This window comes from Syngnathus acus, chromosome 13 (genome assembly GCF_901709675.1).
Source record: "Syngnathus acus chromosome 13, fSynAcu1.2, whole genome shotgun sequence".
Classification (NCBI taxonomy): domain Eukaryota; kingdom Metazoa; phylum Chordata; class Actinopteri; order Syngnathiformes; family Syngnathidae; genus Syngnathus; species Syngnathus acus.
Genome location: NC_051098.1, coordinates 3,813,249 through 3,838,491, shown reverse-complemented (window position 1 = coordinate 3,838,491; position 25,243 = coordinate 3,813,249). Strand labels below are relative to the sequence as shown.

General features: G+C 38.7%; 1 protein-coding gene across 5 annotated transcripts; it reads left to right on the top strand.

The window, feature by feature from the left end:
* The first annotated feature begins 1,115 nt into the window (after positions 1–1,115).
* LOC119132979 (centrosomal protein of 164 kDa-like) lies at positions 1,116–25,243 on the top strand. 5 transcript variants are annotated; one of them, XM_037268570.1, is made up of 29 exons: positions 1,116–1,283; positions 1,645–1,722; positions 1,938–2,049; positions 4,724–4,937; positions 5,155–5,319; positions 6,678–6,791; positions 6,899–6,979; positions 7,214–7,312; positions 11,032–11,865; positions 12,372–12,425; positions 12,902–13,026; positions 13,336–13,977; positions 14,796–14,927; positions 15,187–15,373; positions 15,486–15,560; positions 15,633–15,755; positions 17,843–17,986; positions 18,638–18,721; positions 18,784–18,852; positions 18,917–19,176; positions 19,287–19,445; positions 21,348–21,492; positions 21,576–21,680; positions 22,398–22,500; positions 22,601–22,930; positions 23,020–23,083; positions 23,187–23,288; positions 24,413–24,574; positions 24,626–25,243. In XM_037268570.1, exons 2-28 carry the CDS (start codon positions 1,650–1,652, stop codon positions 24,507–24,509), a joined length of 4,692 nt encoding a protein of 1,563 aa, XP_037124465.1. In that variant the 5' UTR covers positions 1,116–1,283; positions 1,645–1,649; the 3' UTR covers positions 24,510–24,574; positions 24,626–25,243. The 5 variants fall into 5 exon arrangements, with proteins under 5 accessions (XP_037124465.1, XP_037124464.1, XP_037124466.1 ...); XM_037268569.1 differs by having other exon boundaries at positions 1,117–1,283; positions 23,017–23,083; XM_037268571.1 differs by lacking the exon at positions 12,372–12,425 and having other exon boundaries at positions 1,117–1,283; positions 23,017–23,083.

Sequence of the window (25,243 nt, the reverse complement as noted above, 5' to 3'; positions counted from 1 at the left end):
GTTGACCGCATCATCCACTGACCTGTTTGCCCGGTAGGCAAACTGGAGGGGGTCAAGCAGGGGGACCGTGACCTCCTTCAGGTGGTTCAGCACAAACCTCTCGAAAGATTTCATGACCACAGATGTCAGTGCGACGGGTCTATAGTCATTCAAACCTGTGATGGCGGGCTTCTTGGCCACTGGAACGATGGTGGAGCTCTTGAAGCACGAGGGCACCTCACACAGCTCCAGAGAACGGTTGAAGATCCGTGCAAAGGTGGCACTTTCCCAAATGGTAAATCCCAAATCTTTGTAAAACTCATATTAAAGCATCAGTAACAACCGGCAAGCATCACTCGAACTGGGAAGCGTCAAGGAAAGGTATGAGGAGTCAGAAGACGGAACTAAATCAAATGTTTCATGTACTGTACAATATAGCAAGAGTAAAAGCAATTATGGCTTCTAGAAAATACTCTTGTTGCCTTATCGTCAAGTTTTGTACTCACCAAATAATCTATAATTGTAGTTATTATCCATATTATTCGGGTTGACCACGTTTTAGTGGGATAATCAAATTTCCCAGCAGCATTGAAATCATCAGATCAAAATGTATGGTCCAGCGGATGTATCAAAACAAAAGTATCCAGTAATCTAGCTCACAATAAAGTGGGACTGTCACGCTTTAATGTGTATTGATTTGACATCGTGGAGCCGATCGCAAGTTATTTAATTTAATAATGCATAATGTACAAACTTTGGTCACTAAAAAAAAATAAGGGCAACAGAAGATTGGTCTTGTTGATTTTGTAGCGGTTCGTAATATAATGAATGAATTATTTTTGTCCCCCAACCAAATGTAAGATTTCATGCTGTTAAATGTTGTGTCCATATTTAATAAATGAGACATAAAAAAAGACGTGGTTCTTTTTTTAGTTTTTAACGTGCTGTACGTAATGACGTATTACCTGTATCTACCCTCAAAATAGAATTAAACCCAAAACACAATACATTGAGGTGAATGTCGGAAACATCCCCGTTGTTGTTCTATTGTTTTTTTTAAATAGCATAAACAGACGACTTAAAAATGTAACCGAGCAGGCAAAATATTTACGGTGTTTCGTGAATGTCTCACGCGGCCAGCCAATAACAGTCTATTTCAGGCTGTCAACAGGAAACCAGGGAAGCGTCTTTGGTGATGTTCCTATTTGTATAAGCTTCTCTTTTTGCATCTTTAGCAGAAACAATGCCCGCGTCACTGAGCTGACAGAATCTGGAAAGGCAAAGGGCAGTAGGACAGTTTGAAGGTGAGCTGATATACAATACACAACTTTTATTTTTTTGACCTGCTTAGCTTTACGTAGCTAAATGGCGCCTAGCTTACTTAGTTCAGTGTATGTATTTGAGCCGCTTTTCATTCTACGGATTAAGGCGCCGAAATCCTTGTACATAAATTCATCAAAATATTACCCTTAAATTTTATTTACAAGTTGAGCTCGGGGACATGTTTTTACGCTAATGTATTTGAAATTTACCGCGTCTTAGAAGGAATTTCTACCGGAGTCAAATTCCTTGTTAGGCATGCTCAAACTTGGCAAATAAAAGCTTGATTGATTGATTGATTGATTGATTGATTGATTGATTGATTGATTGACGTCTTACCTGCAGTAATCATGAGTGCGCCTACCGGAAAACAGCTTATCCTTGAGGAGGACTTTGATGAAAACTATATTCCATCTGACCAAGGTAAACAGAATGTTTTTGTTGTTTTATCATGGTTACTACACTGATTGATGCCATAATACTCAAACATTGGAAATAAATACAAAAAACATGTATTTATTGGTCTTTTTTGGCCATGTCCTACTGTGTCAAAAGCCCACAGTTTCACATATCATTAAGAGCTTCTTTGGTTTTAACATCTACTCATTCTTAATGTGTTGTTTTCCCCATATTATCAGAGATCAGAGAGTATGCAAAGGAGATAGGCATTGATCTTGAGAATGAGAAGGAACTCATGTGGCTGGCCAGGGAGGGAATTGTTGCCCCTCTTCCACCGGAGTGGAATCCTTGGTAAGTCAGGGGATGTACTACAGTCAACTTTCGATGAGATTTTACATTGGTGAAGTTCTATCTCAAAGGGTAAATGTATATTTTATACAAGCATAACTTGGTGCAACTAAAGCTGATATTAATATCATTTTTATCTTTAATTTTTAGTTAACACAATTTCAAGTCACTTTATATAAACTATATGTACTGCCATCTTAATTTAGCTTTGAGTTCAAGTCACTTCATTTCCTATTTTTGTCTTAACACTAACCGGCTACAACATTTTGAGAAACATGATCAGGTTAGGTAAATGGGATCCCCAAGTTTTCAGAACTGTAGTCATTAGTGTAATATAGTGCAGTTCTACACTAATGCAATACATGATGTGTTTAATCTGACAGATTGCGATTAGCCGATGACCAGTCCAAGGTGTAACTCACCTCTGTTTTATTTTCGTATATGACCAGTGGCACTGAAAATGTGGTTCCCTCACCTGACCTCAGTACAAGCAGTGTGGCTTGAGTTCCCATTTAATGACTGTATAAATATGTGCCCTGTGATTGACTGGCAACCAACCCAAAGAGTAGTCTGCCTTTCACCGCAGCTCCAGCTTGTTGCGACTCTGATAAGGGATGTTGAGAATTGATGGATGGATTAAAGTTGTGTTCAATCAGTATAATTTTAATGACCTGCTTAGACTGAAATCAAATTTAATTGATGCAAGACAAAGATAATTCTTCAAAATTTGCATCATCCCTCCACCGTAAACTTGGTGTTATTATCTACAGACACAATTTTGTCTTCGCACCCCTTGAATTGATTTGAAATAAAATTAACTTGACAACCAGTATTATAAATTTGATTCCATCCAAATTAAATAACTTTTTTTTTTTTTTTTTTTTACTATGGTTATCTTCTGAGTTTTGCCTGCCACAGTGGCCTGCACGCTCTTTTTGGTTCAGGTTTTAACACTGATTGCAAAGCATTATAAAGACAATCCGATAAGATCCAAGATGTTTGCCTCACATTATAAGTGTGCGACTGAATTTAAGCAGAAATAAATTCACATTTTGAACAGGCATCTCATTTGCTTTGACTCATTAAGTCATTAATTTCATTCTTCATAGTCCCTTTTTTCCATAATTCGATTAAGTAAATCTTCATAATCATTACGCAGAGCAAACCTTTCCTTTATTTATTTACATTTCTTTAGAGCTATTTGTGCACTTAAAAAGTAACCACATCAAGACTTCCACTCATCACTGCAAATTATCCATCCATCCATTTTCTGTACCACTTGTGCCCACGGGGGTCACAGGCGTGCTGGAGCCAATCCCAGCAGTCATCAGTGGACACCTTGAACCATCCGCACTCGTACTCGCACCTCGGGGCAATTTGGAGTGCTCAGTCAGCCTACCATGTATGTTTTTTGGAATGTGGGAGGAAACCGGAGTGCCCGGAGAAAACCCACGCAGGCACGGGGAGAATATGCAAACTTCACACAGGGAGGGCCGGAGATGGTATCGAACCCACACCCTCTGAACTGTGAGGCGGATGTGCTAACCAGTGCTAACCAGTAACACCATGCCGCCACTCCAAATTAATTGGATGGATAATGTGGCATTTGGTGAAGGACTGGCTGTTCTTGACATCCGAGAGTGGTGGTGCTCGTGCAGGTTGATGTTTCTTTACCATCTGCAGGGAGATGTCAACAGCAGGCCTTCAACAAGCTACTTATGACAGTATTCTTAGTTCTACTTATTGTTGTAGAAAGAATTTTGAGAGTAAATTCATATTTCTATCTATATATTTATATTTCAATTGATATTATTTCAGATATTCCCTATATTTTTGACTGGCGTAGAGTTAACTGAAACAGCTGATTTCATTCCCTGCTGACTTCTGCCCTGTCTTCTGCCCTGTTTAATTTATGTTCACAACAAAAGTAGGGATGGGTGAGTACCGATATCAGGTATCGGTATTGGTGACCATACCAGCCTTATTTCACAGTATCGGTACTCGTGATGTTGGCCGATACGAGTATCGGCCGCCCTATTGTGGTTGTTTTGCGATCAGGAACTAGGAGTTAGAATTTAGAAGAATAAAAAATTGCAATTTGCGAAAGAGAAATGCTATACTTTTATCCATCACATTTTTGGAAGGAAATTTCATAAATCAAAAGTACCAATGGTATTGGTGCTTAGTATCGATACCTGTGACTAATCAAGAGCTCAGTTCTCGTACTTGTATTTGTCAGAAAAACCCCCCATCTCTAAACAAAAGGCATACACACAAGAATCAATGTGTTTGGACCGTTTTTTAAACATACTGAAAATAATACTTGTCAGAGTAGTAATTGTGCTGTGCATTATTGTTTTCTAATATTGTCTTGAAATCTTTAGAAGGATACAAGCATGTGAGGAGTGCACCTGTAAATAAAATCAATTTGTTTAATTTCCTGGTCATTATTAGATGTATAATGTAATATAATAATATATGTATGTGTCCCAACCAGGAATATATTGGTACATTTAAAAGACAAAAGTTCAAATTTGGCGACGCATGCCACTGTCAAAGTTTACGTTATTACCACAGCTGCCAATGGATTTGAATAACCAAAAAGTTGATTAGTGGAGATAAGATAACTCACTGTTACGTATGTCATTTTTGTGCCAACTCGTGATCCCCCTTGCAGCCAAGATGTCACAGGAGACATCTACTATTTCAACTTCTCCTCTGGTGAGTCTACTTGGGATCACCCCTGTGACGAGCACTACCGCCGCCTCGTCATCCAAGAACGTGAACGCCTGCAGAGCGCTGCTGCTTCTGGGGCTACAGGGTCCAAAAAGAAGAAGAAGGAAAAAAAGGATAAAAAGGATAAAAAGAAGAAGGATTCAGACAAAAGTGGAGTGAGTGGTTCTCCAATTTTCAGAAGAACAGAATAGCATACATTGAATATTGTTAGGTAATAGGTTTTACCTTTGATCTTCAAGATACAAAGAGAGAAAATAAATCAAACCAATCAAAAGTTTTGGGAGGAAAACTATCATTTCCAAAAACAAAGTGATTACATTTGCTGTATACATGTAGAAACGTCTGACTTTGTTGTTGCTTTCTATCTTGAAGGGCCTGAGTTCAACATTGGGGTCTTTGCCACCTCCACGAGGAAGCCTGGTTTCTCTCGGTGGTCTTGATCCTCCTGTCCTCGGCCCAATCTCTGGATCTGCTTTCCCACGGCCTCTCGGGTCCGGGGGGTTGGAACCCCTCAAAACATCTCCTCGGCCTCTTGGGGTAATCTGTGATTAATTAATTATACGATGGAGGTGTATTCAAAACTACAGTGGAACCTCCAAATGTAATTGGCTCAAAGGTTTTACAATTTTGAGTTCAGCCAAATGTTTACAGATGAGTGAAAGAGGAAAATACGTAAGATGATAATCATAGATATAAATGGAATTCACTAGAATGTAGGAAAGAAACTGAGCAAATGAGCAATACAAATATTATCTACGGCAATGTAGCAATGACAAACACAAATATATTACATGTATCAGGTGTATTCCAATCGGAGTGGTTTCGCTTTATTTTAATCAGAATAAGTGGTACAGAAAATGTATGAAGATACTTGTGTTTTACATTTAGTGTCCTTTTACCTTTTGTGTATATAGTTAAATATATATTGGTGGTTGATTTATGATATGACCCTACAAGAAATGTAAGTTGCCATGGGAACATTGTTTTGAATTAGAACAGAACTTGGAATACAACCTGCATATTTATGGAAGTGATTATTTCCAACTTTGGAGGTTTATGTTGTTGTTACACAGTCTCTTGTTGTGGAAAACTTACCTGACATAGGCAGAGGCATCCTGGATTTTAGTTCCCAGTCAGTGATGATGTGAATGAATGTGAGTATGAATGATCATCTGTCTCTTTGCGTGCACTGGGTTTTATCCGCCTGGCGAAACGTGAGGAGAACAAAACATTAGCTGCCTTCGAAAACACTTGCAATTGTTCGGAGCTTACTGAGAGAGTTAAGTTAAAAATTAAAGTCCCAATGATCGTCACACACACATCTGGGTGTGGTGAAATTTGTCCTCTGCATTTAACCCATCCCCGTGTGATTTTGATCCATCAACCGGGGGGAGAGGGGAGCAGTGAGCAGCAGCGGTGCCGCACTCGGGAATCAATTGGTGATCTAACCCCCCAATTCCAACCCTTGATGCTGAGTGACAAGCAGGGAGGCAATGGGTCCCATTTTTATAGTCTTTGGTATGACCCGGCCGGGGTTTGAACCCACAACCTTCCAGTCTCAGGGCGGGCAATCTACCACTAGGCCACTGAGGGGCGTTAACTTTGCGTCAGTTGGCATAGGCTCCAGCTCCTTGCCACACCAAATGGGTAGTGCAACAGAAAACGGACGGATCAATGAATGCTAAACATAGGATCGTGGAGATTGCATTGATGTTACAACTGGAGCCCTTGACAATTATTATTATAATCAGTAGTAGTAGTAGTTGTAGTAGTAAAGAAAATGAAAAGTACTGTATACTTTGTATTTTGAATTGTAGTTTCTGTCATGCACATGCGTGTTTATCTAAAGACAGTGAAGTCAGCACAGTGCTAATTTTGATTTCCTCCCTTGTCAGGCACTCCGTAACAGTGGTGCTGCAAGTGTTTTAAGCTCCAAAAAGGAAGAAAAAGTTTATCTTACCATGCCTGGGTTTGATGATGATGATGATGATGAAATCTTGGAAAATGAGGTGCAGTACATCTATTAAGAAATTAGCTAAAAGGCAGTTGGGGCAAAAAAATCGACAATTGCAGTTGGTTCTTTGATGTGATGTTTTTTTTTTTTTTTTCCTCAAAGTCAAGTCAGCGGTCTTCAGACCGGCAACTGATGAACCTCCACCTGAATCTGGATGACCTGAGAGGGGGCATAATATATGAGGTACACAGAACACTAAAAAAATATTTTTAATGCCTCATTGGAATTTCTTTTTAATGGTGTAGTTGATTTGTTTGATTTAGTTCCCTTTTTATACCTTACTTTAGGACCATGTTTCTTATGATGCGCGTGTGTGTGTGTGTGTGTGTGTGTGTGTGTGCGTGCGTGCATGTGCGCGTATATGTTTGCGTGTGTGTTGTGTGTGTTTGTGTTTACATGCACGCGGGTGTTGGTCAGGACAGTGACGGTAGTGCAGCAGCACGAGTAGAGGAAAGGACTGAACCAGAAATGCAGGACATATCTGGAGGCCAGAGTTCTGAACCACCATCTCGACAGGTATGCTCATAACGCATACATCAATACAAAGGTGTTGGTCTCTTTTTTTTTTTTGCGACTGTTCTTCATTTTTCATTTAAAACGAAACATTTTTGTATGTGTTCATTTTAGTGATGGCTTCATATTTTTAGACGTTATATACGCTTTAGTCATAGCTAATATTTCCTCAATCAAGCAAAGCAATGACAAACTACTCATACAGCGTTAAGAATATTGAGATAGCAAAATTTCTATATGGATATAAAATCTACCCTAACATCTCCATGGGAATTTAATTTAACAAACTACTCATACAGAGTTAAGAATATTGAGATCGCAACATTTCTATATGGATATAAAATCTACCGTAACATCTGTCAATTTAATTTGACATTCTCTGAACCTTTCAATGCACATGTCTGCTTGTTCAATATTTCAGTACTTCTTACAGTACTTGCTGTTCTCTCACAAGGAGCTTAATGTCAAGATATAGAACAGGTGCTTGATCTATGAATCAGTATTAGAAGTGGTATTCAGGTGTATTCAGCAGGTGGCAACAGAGAAGCGTCACAGAAAGGCATAGAAGTGGATGTCATGGGGTAGGAGGGGTTCGAGGGGGCCTATTTAAAGAAAAAAAGAAGCTCCCTTTTAGAGGACAGAAATCTGTGCAAGAAGTACTGAAACACTGAACAGAGTTTTAAAGTTTGTAGTGCATTTTAGGTTTATCCTAAAATTTCTACCAAAATATTTGGGAAAAGTGGAGGTTTGATAAGTTTTCTTCCCCCCCATGACTGCACCACACACTATTCAAAGACCCTCATCCATGCACAGTGCTTATTAAATTTATTAGACGATCTCCCAATATAAGGTTTATGCCATGGGCTGTTCTAAATTAGCAGCATTGGAAATTAAATTAATGTTCTTCCCTGTAAATGCTAATGCATGTATGTAGAAACTTTTAAAAGAAAACATATGTACTATAATGCAAAAAGTAATTACCGTATTTTCCGGACTATAAGGCGCACCTAAAATCTCAAATTTTCTCAAAAGCCAACAGTGCGCCATATAGTCCGGTGCGCCATATATATATGGACCAAATTCCAGCCCGTGGGCCAAAAGAGGCCCGCGTCTAAATTTAAACTGGCCCGAAGCAATGTGTCATAAAATCAATCATAAGTGGCCCGCTGAAGACTATGAATCATGACTCAAAAAGACTATGGATCATTATTTTGTGATTATAAAGTAATTTGTTGCGTCTGAAGTTGAAATAAAAAAGATAAAATGGAGAATGATTTGATTTGGATTAAAAAATCTGACATGATGCAACCTGGCCTGTTTACTGCAGTCACAAACACCAATATCAACCTTCTTATTCATACAACAATAAAACAAACTTAATACATCTAATAAAAAATTCATTCAACTTTCATAAAATTGTTAATTTATTATTTTAATCAAAATTTTCTGGTAGTGACAGTGGTAATTGACAACAGATTCTCATTTGCAATATCAACCTACGTATCTGCAAAGGATATAGTAAAGGATATAGTTACATATTTACAAGTTCATTCACAATGGTAATGGTTCGTGGAATGTCGGTGCGAATGGTTGGTCGGCCCCTATACAGGACTCTCTCAGAAAATTAATGCATTAATGGTGCGCCTTATAGTCCAGTGCACCTTATATATGGACAAAGTTTTAAAATGGGCCATTTATTGAAGGTGCGCCTTATAGTCCGGTGCGCTTTATAGTCCGGAAAATACGGTAGTTATTATCCAGGAATGTTCGAAGTTAGTATTTTACAAAACACGGGAACATATTAAAGTGATTTATTAATGCATTAAATAATAGTTATTCACATTTCTGAATAGAAAAAAAATATTTTTTGTATTTGAGTTCTGTGCTTGCTTAATATCTGACTACTTGTATAAGAATTACATTCGGGTATAAAAAGGTGAATCTGTCTTTGTAAATCAAGAGCTCACTGAAACTGAGGCGCTTCATGATATTAGTTGGTGTCTTCAATGAGATGTGCACTTTATTGAGTTCTCGATGCTTAAACTAGGATGCATATTTTGAGATTACATCAGGAATAGTTTAATTGTCAGAAAGCTCCACTGCTTGCTGTTCCAGCTGACTTTGGTCAACACTCAAAGCATCAGTTGTCTCTGTTTCTAGTTTTGATAAAATTGTTATTGTCTTTGTGACAAGTGTTTACAAGTTCACTACCTCTTCACCATTCTCTAATTTAATCATATTTCCATCTTATCCTCCTTTGTATCTTTCTTTCATCTTTCTCTCTTTGTATCTTTTGTGAAATTTGCACCATGACCCAGGATGTGTTTGAGTAGCTTCTGTGCTGCTGGGATCTATCCTATGGGCATGGCTGCCACTGTACCTTCCTCTTTGTCCTACTCTCTACCTACTGTCACTGCTACTGTTTTGCCATCTGAATTCCGACAGCATGGTCATCCTCGTGTTTTTGTTATTTATAGTTCATATTAAATTAGACCCATTACAAATTAGAGAATCACACTATGCGGACGGACCTGTGCTCACTGCAGGATCCTCATGGTTTATAAACATTAGTACCTATAAGCCCCAAGCTTTTTCACCCAGTTTAGCCACCTAATGGCTTTAACCAGAACACTGCTTGTTTGAGGATTTTCCCTATCCTGGGTGCATCAGGTTCTTGTCAATTCTCTGCTTCTACTCACTAAAATCATTAATTGCATTGTGGAACAAAATTTATGATGACTTAAGTTCAATGGTTTTTTTTTTTTTAATTTGGGGTGTGGAATCCATTTTCTTTTCTTAAATTTTTCTTTCACGTCGAGTTTTAGAGCTGTAGGCTCATCATTTTCTTAAAAACTATTAGATAAATGTCTATGTACGTATGTAAATAAAACACTAAGATGGGATAGTTACAAGGTTTCAATCCCCCCAACAAAGAAGGATAAAATAAAATAGAACTTAGAATGATATGCCCATGGCTGCGAGGTTAAGATAAAAGACAGTCCTCTTAATTCCTACTACACTAGCTTTCTGTTTGCAGATCTTGATAGTACAGAGCAGACCTATTGGGCGCTGTGCATGTCTCAACTGTGACTGTACAAACAAGCTGCTACGTATTTGGAGATAATTCCATTTGAAATAAACTGACAAGTCTTACTTTAGTTTATCAATAGAATTTCGCTTATCTGGTAAGATGTGGAGAAAAAAACTTGATGTGCTTAAAAAAATGACAGCTATTTTGGAATCGTCATAGCAATTTTGAAATCGTCATGCCAATTTTGAGAGTGATGATTTCCCCCTATATCATTTTCTTAATGACAGATTTATATTGAGAGTTTGAAAAACTATGACAAAGTGCTTTTTTTTAATTGCTAATTTCCACATAAATTTAGGATTAATTTTGTTTTTAATAGGCGCGGCACATATACACCAATGTGCTCAACAGACCAAGCTTTCCCTTACACAATATGTAACATGTTTTTAATCACATGCATGTGTCTTTATTTGCCATGTTCTGTATTTTCCATGCTGGTGACTGTTTGTCATCTAATGTTTCTTTCAAAACACCATCAGCCAGTCCTGCATGTTATTTGTCAAAATTATCACTGCCACTATCTTTGCATGCATGTTAAAATGATCTGACTTGTGTTTGTCTGCCTGCTTCCCCTCACTACCCCTTCCTACTTTTCTCTTCCTTGTGTCTGTTTGGAATGGATGGACTCAAGGACTCTTTGAGGGGCCGCCGCTTATCCCCTCTGGCAGCTCGAAACCATCTCAATGAGACTGTGATCGAAGGAGAGCCTTTTGAGGAGACTGAGGACAAAAAAAAGACCCAAAATAAACATGAGGAAGCAGATGAGAAAAGTAGAGACAATGAGGGGGGAGGTCATGGCACTCCAGAAACTGAGCATAAGCCATCCAGTGATTATGAAAGTGAAAAGAAAGACAAAAGTGATGGTGGAGGAATAGATTTTTTACTAGATGAGGAAAATTTGGACAAGGTCGGAGACAAAGATGACAGACCCGAGACAGTCCAGCATGATGACAAGGAGACAATAGAATGTGCAGAACTAATGGACAAAGATGTGCAGGAGAAAGAGAAAGGCAATAATATTGTTGAAGACTCCCAAAGAAATGACACAGATGTGAAGGAAACTGATTATGAGGGAGTCGTGCATAAGAGTACCACCGATAATGATGGTGGACATGATGGAATAGAGGAAGAGGATGGTGAAAGTCATGGTGATTTGGAGCGATGCTCCCTGAGTCAGAGAAAATTGACAGATGATGATGAGGAGGTTTTGGAGAGTTGTGTAGCCAGTGATCATGGAGAAACGCAGGGGGAGAGAAAAGAGTTGAAAGATGAATTAGACGCCCAAAAAACTCAATCAGCATATCTGAATGAAGAAGAGGAGGCCATTGAGATGTTTGAGATGGCAACAATTCAATCTGCGCAGCGCGGCAAGGAAACAAGACTTGACGTCCTTACAGTGTCTCACCAAAAGAGGAAACCTGGCAAGATGGAGAGCGTGAATAATATATCCCTCCTTCCTGCAGAGGTAGGGTTTGCTTTTAAATCTCTGCGTGCTGTGTGCTCACATGACATGTTGCTAGCTTACCTTTCCATGCGGGGCCAGTCCCCAAAATCCAACCTCAGTCTTAAGGAGCACATGCAGATAATAACGATGCAGGCTATTCATGTTTTGCGTCTTCTTATTTTAATGTGTGATATATTGGTCAGAGACACCTTTCCAACCAAATCCTTGGTCATTTAAGTTGTCTTATTTTTCTGCACGCATGCTCACTTTGTTTTGGCAACACTGGTTCGTTTGCACAACAGAAGCATAGCATTTGCAGCTTTAATACGTGGCAGCGATATGGCTTCTCTAAACACTGCTTTTGTGATTTTGTGCGTGTGTCTGCGCGCGTGTGCGTGCGCGCGCTTTTATCAAATGTGCGCACATGCGCATTTGATAAAAGCAGCAAATCCATGTGTCCATATCCACAGTGGTTAAGTGCTTTTATCGTCAGTTAGGTGATTGCATGTGTGTGCGTGTGATAGCAGCATTCTGATTCCAGCGATGTCATTAAGCAGGGTTCATCCTCCATAAATGTGAAGGTATTGTGATTATGCAGTGTGACTTTATCTATCCTTCACTTGAATGATTTTTTGTGTGTCTGTGTCTGTCTCTGAACAAGATATATCACTCCCCTAAACGTTTAACAGTTCACTCTCTACAGAAATTTGTGCTGCAATTGAGGGACACTCTTGGTCAATAAAACTTTGTTAAAGCAATAAATCTCTGTGGTCATGCTACAGTATATCAGATGTGGCCTAAACCGTGACTCCCGAGTAATTTTTATAGGTCATGTCTGCTCAGTGTGAATGTGCGCTAACATTTGGAAAGCAGCACAAGACAAAGCTAGATTTTCTGTATATCTGTAGAAAAGGTACAATGAATGTGGGCTGGGAAATATTTTCTTAGTCATGGTTTGCTTACATTTGAATTTTGTTTTGCACATATTACTATAGCAAAGATAAGGCCAGTGGTTCTGGACAACTTGTTTGATAAGGTATTCTTTTGTCTCACCTAGATGTCTGAAAAGGTTTTGGACTTTTCTGATCTGTCTGGCTCTGTGAGTCCATTGGAGGATAATGATGATGAAGAAGTAAAAAATGATGAGATGGATAAGTACATAAAGGGTGAGACTGCCAAGAGGTTAGTTGCTTCCATGCTGTTTATATAGAGTAAACGAATGTTTATGGTGAAATTGTTTCTACAGAATAGACTCCAGACACCAACTACCTTGTGTTTCTAATGCACTGCCACTCATTTTTCCTGTACATTTGAACCAGGCGTAGGAAACGCATAGATGGACTACACTAATTTTTAAAACTGATAAATGAATGAAAATCACATTTTCTGTTCTCAGAGTAGTGACTATTAAAATGAATGAATATTGTCATGAAGGACTCCAGAGGCAAGTCATTTTAATGAATTGACATTCAAAATGTGCTTTCTCCAAAGGCGTTTGCAGCTTGCAGTCAAAGACAAAGCTGCATCTCCAAAAGTAGAAAGACTCGTGCTCCACCAATCAAGTGTTGGGAGCCAACAAACAGCAACTGGTCTCAGCTCAGGTGTGAATCTACCCAGGCCTGAAACATCTAGAGGTCGACTCTCCAGAACTTCCAATGCCCAAATCAATGAAGGAGAAACTGCCTCACAGAATTATGTGAGCCCATTGGAGAAAGAAAACTTTGGAATCTGGAAAAATGAGAAGAAAGAAGACCGGGAGGAAGGAAATGAGTGGAGGAATACTGAAAAGGAAAAGAGTCTAAACGAGAGGAGCAGCGAGCTTGACAGGAAGCGTGGCAATGTCATTTCGGGAGTGGAGAACCGCAATGGGCAAATAATGGGGGAGAAGAAAAGTAGATCGTTTAATCTTCAGGAGACAATGAGCAGAGAGGAAGAAGAGGAGAAGGAACGTTTGAAAAGAGAGAAGGAGATGAGAATCTCTCTCTTCATGGAGGAAATAGAGAGAGAGGAGGAGGCAGAGAAGGTCCAATTAATGCAGAAGAAGGAACAAAGAAATTATCTCCTCCAAGAGGAGCTGAGAAGTAAAGAACAGGAGGAGATAAAGCTAACAGAAGAGAGTGAAGAAAAACTCAGGTACTATCGTAATCACGCTCAATTTGTCGATGTTTTTTATCAGCACTTTGTACTTTGAAACCTTGTGTTTTGTTTAGAATCATCTCCTTGTCAATCAAATGATATATGTGAGAAATCCAATACAAAAAGGATAAAGAAGCTAACAAATTCAACAGATCATCACCCTGAACTTTTTTATCTCTGAGGAGCCAACAAATTATGGTCCTATAGCCAGGATACTACGATTTGTTATTTTCCAGTCTCACAATTCTATTAATTATCAATGATACTGAAACAATGGGAAGCACAGTGGGGCACTGGTTAGCACGTCCGCCTCACAGTTCAGAGGGTACGGGTTCGATTCCACCTCCGGCCCTCCCTGTGTGGAGTTTGCATGTTCTCCCAGTGCCTGCGTGGGTTTTCTCCAGGTCCACCCATTTCCTCCCACATCCCAAAAACATGCATGATAGGCCATGCCGATTGAGTGCGATGGTTGTTCGGTTCTGTGTGCCCCGTGATTGGCTGGCAACCAATTCAGGGTGTCCCCTGCCTACTGCCCGATGACGGCTGGGATAGGCTCCAGCACGCCCACGACCCCCTGGGGACAAGCGGTACAGATAATGGATGGATGGACTAAAAACCAGTCATCTACATGTCACTTTTCACCGTTTTAAAATATTTCTTGTTTTAGCAAGAACCGCATTCATTTTGAGTGGTATCTAATCCAAGAGGTGTAAGGTCATCATAATGTGTCATTTGCATGTTAATACCAAATAACATTTACTGTTGAAAAAAACCTGTGATAAGTTTTGTTTATTTTGTTTTTTCTGCCTTGTCAGGACTCTAAAACAGCATCTTCTGTCCAAGAGACAAGAAGAGGAGGTAAGGTTGAACATGGAGTCTGACCGGATCCTGGAGGCACTAAAAGAATCTGCTTTGAAGGAGAGAGAGAGGCAGCTTCACGAGCTCAGGTCAGAGTCACGAAGGTGCACGGGAGCACTTGTTGCATGAAATTATTTTTATAATGCAAAAACACAAATCGTTGCTTGCTTGAATTGCTTGAATGTTCATGTGGCTTTAATAATACTTATATTAATACTGACACAAACATTGAATGATTTATTTGTCCAAATTGTAAACATAATAGATGAGTACGATGAATGGTCACATGAAAGGAATGTACTAAGCTTTAATTGATACAATGTTGATGTGTAGCTATATTTTTGTCAGGGAGGAGAGTGAAGCTATGCTGAAAGACTTGCGTATCACACTTGAAGAAGAAAAGGCAGCAGAACGTGACAAGTTGGAGGCTCAGAATAACTTGGAGATTGAGCGTCTGAAGGCGGAGTCAGACGGGAAGCTGCGAGCAGAAAAAAAGAAACTCCAAGAAGAGAAACTAAGCTCTTTTAAACGGGAGGTAGTTGATAATTTTTTTTTTAATTATTAAAAAACCCCAGCAATGAGCATGTTAACGAGACACAACATCTTAATGGTAATTTTTTTACTGTCTGTTTTTTGTGTGCTTAAAGGTTATTGGTACAGAGAGCAGGAGGGAGCTGATTGGTCCACGTCCTGAAGAGCAGCTTGCAAAGTACCACAGAGAGGTACTCTATTTGAAGTACTTTGCAAATTCACTATGATAAAGCTTTCATTCGACCCTACTTTTCCTTGTGCAGCTGTCTGATTTGCTAGTGGAAGTGCGGGAAGAAGTGCAGCGTGACCATGAAAAGAAACTGGAAGCGCTGAGGGAGGAGCACAAGAAAGAGCTGAACAACATCAGAGAGAAACAACTGGAGGAGGTCAGTTGTTTTTTCTGCTATTTCTGCTCTCATTGTGCTGAGAAAGATGTCTATCTAAAGCCATCTATAATTTCAGCAAGCCGTCATTCACATAATTAGATGGAGAAACAACACTTCTACCAAAATCACAAGCAATAAGTATTGTGGACTGAATTTTTGATTGTCAAGCAGGCAAACAATTTCATTTCGAAGGGCTTTTTGATTCATGTTTGTTTTCATAACTTCATGTCTGTTGTGTTTTTAACATGCCTACTTATGACTTAGCCCTACCTCCTATTGCAAAACAAATGCGAGAATATGACCCCCCTCTTACTCCCTAAAAGTGTTTATAATTGCCTACCTCATAATTTAAACAGGAAATGAAACAATGATGATAAAACAGTTTGATGTTTCAGACTCATCAACATTACCCTAAAAAATAAATGAGTCACAAATGACTGGAATTTGAAAAAAAAAAAAAACGTGTTTAAAATAACATGCAGCAAAGTCGTTCCATAATGTCAATTAACAGCCAATGCCAAATTAGGGCTGCTCAATTACCGTTTTTTCCATGTATAATCCGCAAAATTTAACTGATTGATTGTCCTAAAATCTGGGGTGCGCATTATACACGGGTACAATTTTTTTACATTTTTCTTTTTTTTTGTGAAGAAAATCATGGTACAACAATTTTTGAAGAAAATCTTGTCACGGATGGTTCTTTACAACGTCACTTTCCTCTCTTTTCATTTTAACCTAACTGATCGCGGTGGTGCCTTTCTGGGCAGTCGGAGAAATCAACGCCAACAAAAAAAATACATCCAGCTTAGTTGAGAAATCACCAGAAAGATCACCATGACAATTGTGAATAATAAATGAATAATTATTATATATATTACATATATATATTATTATTATAATAATAAATAATTGTGATAAATAACTGGAACATCACTCAAATATTGGTGATCCCGTTGAGAGTCTCACATATTTCTTCGCTATCGAGTTTGCTACTGCATGCGCAGTGATACTGACCGGCAGAATAACATCCGGTTGTTCCCAAAGATGATCTTTTTTCTGAAATAATTTTATGTTTACGGACTTAAGTAACCCGGCCGGGTCATACCAAAGACTATAAAAATGGGACCCATTGCCTCCCTGCTTGGCACTCAGCATTAAGGGTTGGAATTGGGGCGTTAGATCACCAAATGATTCCCGAGCGCGGCGCCGCTGCTGCTCACTGCTCCCCTCTCCCCCAGGGGATGGATCAAAATCACACGGGGATGGGTCAAATGCAGAGGACAAATTTCACCACACCCAGACGCGTGTGTGACGATCATTGGGACTTTAAAAAAAAATAAAAAATAAATAAATAAAAATTTAAAAGAAAAAAAAAAGTCAAAATTTGGGTGCGTATTATACATGGGTACAGTTTTTTTTCCAGCATCGACATGCCATTTTTAGGGTGCGTATTATACATGGGGGCGCATTATACATGGAAAAAGACGGTAATTGAATTTTAAACATTATTACGATTTTGGCTCTACACAATTGCAAGATTCATATAATCGAGGAAAAATTATTATTTGCCGTTTCTGTTTTGAGAGTGTAGAGAATGGAGACCCAGGACATATTTAACAGGAACGTTTCTCTTTTAAAACATGTTCAATAAATGCTGTTCCAAACATGTCCAATAAATGCTGTTTCAATTTCAAAAACATAATCATATAAATAATTGTGATTTTAACATTGAACAAAATAATTCTGATGATGATTTTATCCACAATCAAGCAGCCCTATGCTTAATTTAGCTTTCTCCCGAGATACAAAGATTTTTCTCTCAATCTAGTATCACTTCAGTTTACAGTACTTTGTTGTACCCGGACCCGGCTTTTGGGCCCATCTTGTGACATTTCAGGGCGTTTCAGAATGCCGAGAGTTGAGTTTGTCAAAAATGATGTGAGGATAGGTTCCACAGAAAAAATGCAAACATTGCATGGATCATCTTTTCCAGCTCAAAATGAGATAACCGACTTATAGGATTAATCCTTTTTTTTTTTTTAAAGGATTTTGTATTGTATTTGATTTTTTGTGTTTATTTGTTACAGGAAAGTGCCCAGAGGGATCGCTTGCTTTCTACTCTGCAGATTGACAGAGAGCATCTTCAGGCCTCACATGCTCATGAGCTGGAAAGACTCCACAAGCAACTTGACAGTGAAATAGAAAAGGCACAGCTGACACATTCACACAGGGTAAGATCAGTCAGACTCGTACATCGATATCCTGTACATGCAACCTGTCATATGGCTAAAGGAAATATTGGCCTTTTAACAAGAAGGCTGATAAAGAGTCAGGATATCAGAGTAAGCGAGATGGTTGCACTGATGTTTCATGCAAAATGTTTGTATTATAGGGGGCCATTGGTTGACAAGAGTTGCATTCCTGCTGCAACAAAGCACTGTAAATTTGTCTGCAAGTCGAGATGCTCCAGAGTTTATCACTAAACTATGATCAAGCAGTAATAAAGGGGTTATTACAGAAAATATGTTAACATAAAACACTTGTATGCTGAAAATATGAAGCAATAAAATTATGGGAGTGAGAGTGCTTTCTTTTGCCACAAACGTAATCTTACTCCACTGGGCAAAATAGTTCACGGCCTGCTGTTTATAACCTTGAAATGTTTTATCTCGGTACCAAGCACCTCCTGAAATGAATCCAATTGCCTGGGAGAATTCAAGTGGACAATACATTTTCACACGATGAGTGAATGGTGCATAAACAACCCCCCCCCCCCCTCCCCCTGTAAATTTATCTTACTTTTGGTACATTGTAAGATGATTAAAAACTGCGGGAATACACATTTCAACATGGTACTTCAAATCTTTTGATTCTTTCTGCAGGAGTCAGAACTACAGGATCTGATCAGTCAGTTGGACCTGAGAGCAAAAAAGCTGAAGAGAGAGGAAGAAATTCTTCACAGCAAGGTACAATTTGAACTCACCAGAACACAGCTACTACTATTTGGACTAATAATGTATCTTCCTAGACTGAAGATGTTAACAGGAAGAGGAAGGTGCTTGGTGAAGAGGAGGAGGATCTTGACAAACGGATAGGGGTGGGGTGTTTTGTGATAAAGAAGGTTACCTACGTATTAATAAAAATTTAATTTGTATGTTCAGGTCTTACACCAAGTGACCATGGAGAGAGATCAGCTGAAGCTGGCGCTAGGGAGAATGAAGGAGGAGCAAGCTCAAGCTCGAGAACTCCTCCGCGTGGTGCGGGAGGAGAAGAATGAGGCCCGGCGGGAGGAGGAGAGGTCAAAGGAGGAGAGAGACAAAGTCAGGGAGGAAAGCAGGAGGGTGAAGGAGGACAAAGAGCAACTGGAGTGTAAAGTGGCTCTGCTGGAAGAACGATGCGACCGGCTCAGTCGCAGAGTCAGGTATGCTGAAATGTTCACAGATGTAGTTATGACATTGAAAATGAAGTTGGTACTACATTGCAACTTGGATTTTAAAAACATAATCAATTTCCTCTGCGTTGGACTTGTAGTGAGTTGGAATTAGGTGAAGGAGGAAATTCCTCCAGACAAAAGGACAAAAATAAGGTGACGTCGCCCTCCTGTGGCCAACGAGACTCATCACTAAATGTGGATGATCTGGACGAACAGCTTCCTTCCTCAGTACATGACAGTAAAAACACCATCCTGGAGTAAGTACAGTTCAGCCTTTGTGTTATTGTAACATACTGATTTACTCATCCAGTCTAAAAATTTATTCCAGCATTTACATTTACACTGACTGAAAGTGATGGCACAATGAGGTTTCGATTTGCAAACAAGTATTATGTGCCATCTTGATACTCCCCTGACAATTTTGTTGGTTATTTTAAACATGTTTTTGATTTATATACAGTAATCCCTCGCTACATCGCGGTTCGTTTATCGCGGTTTCACTACATCGCGTATTTTTTTTTCCAAATTAAAAAAAAAAATTAAAAGTCATAATAAAACTTCGAAATTGAGGAATTATGGTACAAAACCTGCCCACACGCCAGCAGAAGGCAAGCAGTGCCCACACAATTGCAGTGCGTACACTTGTACCTTTTTATAAAAAAAATTATAATAATAATAAGAGTTCTAAAAACATATTTACAGTGTTGTACCTTGTTATAGAAAAATTGTTATAATAATAAGAGTTCTAAAAACATATTTACAGTATGTACACTTGTACCTTGTTATAAAAAATTATAATAATAAAAGTTGTTCTAAAAACATATTTACAGTATGTGTTAAGAATTCCCCATGTTATTTATGTTATTCAGCCGTGCTTTGATTTGAGGTAGGGTGATTCATTTTGAAGGCCGTTTTCAGGCCGTTTTTCAAAACTTCCTGTTTTACGTTCATGTACATATGTCGGTTACAGTGGTACAGGAGTCATTGACGATGTAAGTGGGTCTCCTAACAAGAGAAATGACCGATCACATTTGTCTAACCTTTAGGACAATGTTGTATTGCTCCAAATGTTCGTTAAAATTCCTTTAGAGCACAGGTGTCAAACTCGAGGCCCAGGGGCCAGATAAGGCCCGCCACATCATTTTATATGGCCCGCAAAGACAAATTGTGCATCAAATTCGTGTGTCATGACTAGAATTGCAAATTGTCTTCACTTTTAATGATATCTTTTTTTTAGATATTGGACCAGTTTTTACTCGTCTGATTTGAAAACGAGTTATTTGTCAGTTCGTTTTGTAGCTTTTACTGTATATAATATGAGGTGCTCATACATTTATTTGGGTTGACGGTCATAATGGCCCTCCGAAAGAAGCTATGACTACAATGTGGCCCGCGAAAAAAATGAGTTTGACACCCCTGCTTTAGAGGTCCGTTTTCATGTTAGCACGATCGCAAATTAGCATCTTTCCGCTAACTCGTTAGCCTGCCCAGTATTTCTTGTGAACATGTTACACGCACACGTATAATATTTATATTTTCAATATTTATACAAAATGTTCAGTTATTTATGCTATTAATGTATTATATACATGTTTGAAACAATTATTTAATGTTCTAATAAAATATCCACTTAAATGATTTCATATACATTTATTGACACACAAAAAATGTACAGATAGAAAAAAAAAAAAAGTACAGATCAGAGGGTGACCGTACTTCGCGGATTTCACTTATCGCGGGTGGTTTTTGGAACCAATTATCCGCGAGAAATGAGGGATTACTGTACCTTTAAATGAATGCTGAAATTTCTCATTTTCAATCTTTTCATCAAATATTTTTAGTGCACAGCAAAAACAAAAAAGAAATGGGCCTCATTGTTCCAACATTTTAGAAGGGCATTTTGTGTATTGCTGGTGATTTTTAAAATCATAATCCTTGCATCCCTATTTTTTTTATATGACTGAAATCCAATATATTAAAATATGTGATTCCATGCAACACAAAAGGCATTCTAATTAATGGTCGATTGATATCACAATTTGCTCATTTATGACATTCAGTTCAATAAATATACTTTTATGCATATATATTAGATCGAGGGGCAATTTAAGATCCAAGTAATATAATCCACACCAATGATGCAGTTTCACACTGTTCAGATTTGGCGGATTCAACTCCTCACATTGTGCATCCATTGACAAGACCAAAATCTTCCTGGAGAAGGAGAGCAGCCGACTATTGCAGAGACAGAATCTGCATGTCGCTCACAGCAACTCCACTCAGCAATCTAACATGGAAGGAAAGGTGCAGTAACTCTGCAGATGTAATCTATATTTCTTGTTGCATGTTTAATGAACTGTCTTATTGCATTTTCTGTCTCTTGTCAGGAGGCTGGAAGTTTCTCTGAGCTCCAGCAGACGGTTAAGAATGGAAATGCTCTCAATCGTAGGAAAGAACAACTGAAGCAGCTTGATACTTCCATTGCTGACGAGGTTAGCATTGAGCATACGATCACATCCAGTCTGTCAAGGGAGCTCCCCTGACAGTCCAGGCCTATATATATGGCAACATAACGAAAACTAAATCATCTTTTTACCCATAGTCAACCTGTATCTCCGGGTTAAAAAAAAAGAAAAAAAAAAAAGGATATGCAAATGGTACTCAGCATAATTTTCAAGTTATGAACAAAAAATGAATGTTTTTAAGCAAACCCCCCAATGAAAACGGTATTTAAAAAAAAAAAAAAAAAAGTATTTTGAGTATTTTATGTTTTATTTTATGCAGCATTTTTTCAGCACATATTATAGGAAATCAAAAGCCATCAGTTTGTCAAAAACAAATAAAAGATGGAACTTGACCTGTCAAGATGTTTTTGATTGAAATGGCTTTTGGTTTCAGTAAATACGATGTCCTACTGCTGCAAATTCAACAAATAAAAATGTTAGTTCTTTTCTACCTATTAAATGTCTATGATAATTTGGAAGAGAGTATTTTGACAACAAATATGTTATCATTGGATGGTTTGTTTAAAAAACACATTCAAATTATTCTCTAACAGTTGATGACTTAAATTATACTGAGTGCCATTTGTTGTATTGCATGATAGTTGAATGATAAATAATCCTGATAAAAGATAATGCGGATGTTCCTTACTGTGTGCAGTACTGTGTTCTTGCTAAATATGTTCTCCTTCTTGATTCCCTTTACAGTCATTCCTTCAAGATGCATTCCTCTTGGCTGGAGAGAGGAAGGTCACATTTGATGTGACAGATTCGGACCTCAGCAGCACTGTTGACCCACCCGATGAGACAGGTGACAAACATTGCCCTTATGCCCAAGAGGAAACAATTTTGTATTTTGACTACATTTTTCCTTCCTCATCTCATCTGTTGTCCTGGCTGTCACTTATCAGGATGTGGCTTGACATTCTTGGCCAAAGTGCAAGAGTCCCAACATCAGATCTCAGGCCAGCTCAACACTGTTTTAGGTGCTCTGGGCTCATTAGCCCAGAAGCAGAGCAATGCATCTCTCCCAGCCTTCCCTGCAGCCCTGTCTCATTCCACTCCCACCACAAGATCTTCAACCACTCCAGGCCCAACCCCTTTTGGCCAACCTAACCCACTTTGGCTGTCGTCAACCCAAAGCGGCCCCGGACCGACAGTCTACCCGGATAGCTGCATCAAAAGTGGACTGAGAACTGCTGAGGATCTCACACTCCGCAGATGGAGAGAGATATTTCCCGGTATGCTCAGTTGAACAATTTATAACTTGATCCGGGTAGTGATCATTCTTGTTCAGCTGTTGTCATTGTTTTTTTTTGTTCCTCAGAAGCAGCAGCACTCAACACCAGCACCCTGAAGACATCCACATCACCCGTATCCTATACTCCTGCTAGGTAGTCTTTGCCTTTAATTGCAGTATTTTCTAGAATTCCTTTCATTCATGACAAATGTATTTCCACTCGTACTCAACACCCGATGTTTTGTGTTTCCCCATAGCCTGCACGTTCAAAAGTCAGTGAAAGTGGATGGCCGTAAACTGCAGAACCTGATTGAAAGCAACAAGAGATGGCTGGAAATGCGAAAGAAAGACAACAGCATGTATCCTTTCATCACACATTATTCCACAATGACTCGCTATTTTTGCTTATGGCCTTTTTTTTCTTGTAATGTTGGACACTATGTAAGAAATAGAGGTACAGCAGGAGTCCATTTCTGTACCTAAGTTACACTAAAGGAACTCTTGTCAGTTTTTCAATAACAAAAATATTTTTGCTTAAGAAAATAAAATTGTCATTCTTTTTTCATATTGTCAATCCCTATTTAATTAGTCGGTAATAATTGTACTAGGAACGCTTTTTTCCCCAAACGTATGTGTATATGCCCCTCCCCGTTGTTTTTTGCGTGACATCAGGAGCTGGAGAAAATCTAAAACGCATTACTTACATTGCTCATAATTTCATAAATCTGATAAATCATCACCAAAATGGATGTGGATGATTGAAAATGGATTGGTAAATGATAGCCTTCTGCATGCCAATTTAACCTATAATTGCAACAGATATCTCCCAAAATAAGCTCAAAAATGAAAATTGGAAATGGGTAAATAAACACAGCTATGACTAAACTTTTTGTAAATTTAAATTCTGTGTTTAAATCTTTTTGACCAAATTCACACCAGATATTGAAACATACATAATTCTAAACCTTGATGGTCATTAGTTGTTAATGCTCTGTTTGCTCTTTTTCCATTGTCTGTTCACTCCCAAACTTTTGATCTTACATTCCTTTATGAAGATGTACAACTTACAAAGCATTGAAATGCACCCATAAAAACCATAGACAGTACTCCAACATTAAAAAAAAATGAGGACGGGGGGATACAATAAACACGTTTATCTACAAAATATAAACACTCATGATACTCACTTGATCAGTTTCCCCTTTCCAAAGGCTAAAGGTGTAGCTGCTGCCACCAAGCATGGTCTTTAGCCATTTATCTTGAATAATAATCCTTTCCAATAAATTTCAATAAATCATAACACAAATAGCCACAAGATGCTTATAGAAAACTCACCTGTGTGGAGGCAAACTGTTCCAACATGATCAAGGATACCGGTAGATCCACCAAACTGCATTACCAAGGAGCTGAACAGGACAGGTTTTCAAAAAAGAAGGAACAGATTGTTGTGTAAACTGTTTGTGTCCTTAACTGAGCGCCTCAGACCTCTCTTCACCCGCTATCAGGCTTCATCCTCCCAGAGCAATCTCGTCCAGCTTGGCCTGGATGACAAGGATCGGATCAGAGTCTACCACTACTGATGACACAACACACTGTGGAGTCCTGCTGGGCTCTGTTCCCTGAAGAATTTGGAGAACAAATGTCCGCACGGCTCTAATGACTCTGACTTTTCACACTAGTGATTCAGTTCTTTAAAGGATTTGTTTACTCTGTGAAGTTTAGCTATTGGTGCTATAGGGAGGAGACGGCCCACATTGAGGTCTCACGAGCCGATGTCCCATTCTCAACTACAGTAGACTGGATTTTGCTCAGGTGATGTCCATGACAAGGCGCACATTTATTTATTGTTATTCAAGTAGGGATGACCTTGTACAGTAGCTACTGTTGTGTCTGTCCCATTATTCAGTTCGGTTTACATTGGAGGCCAAAACCCCTGTGCTGGACACAGGATTTAGTATTTGCAGAGATGTCCTTTAATTTTTCTAGTAAAAATCACACATAATGTGATAGAAAAGTGATCTAAGAGGGACCCGAAGGTCCTGTTTTATCAACTCCACTGTCAAAATGAGTAAGCCCTAATTTCTATCATCTGTAACGCACTACACTCTGTTTTCCGTGTTTTTTAATTGTTCTTGATGTTTGATCGTATTTCTGTCTTTGCTAATGGTTTTGTGAGACTTTTATACGTCAGTTTTATCTACTTGTCTCTAAATCCCAAGTGAGTGTTAAGATGCAGACAATTCAGCTTATCAGTAGTTATGAGCTTTGTGCATTTATATTTTTGTATTAAATGTTTCAATAAGTTGTTTTTCTA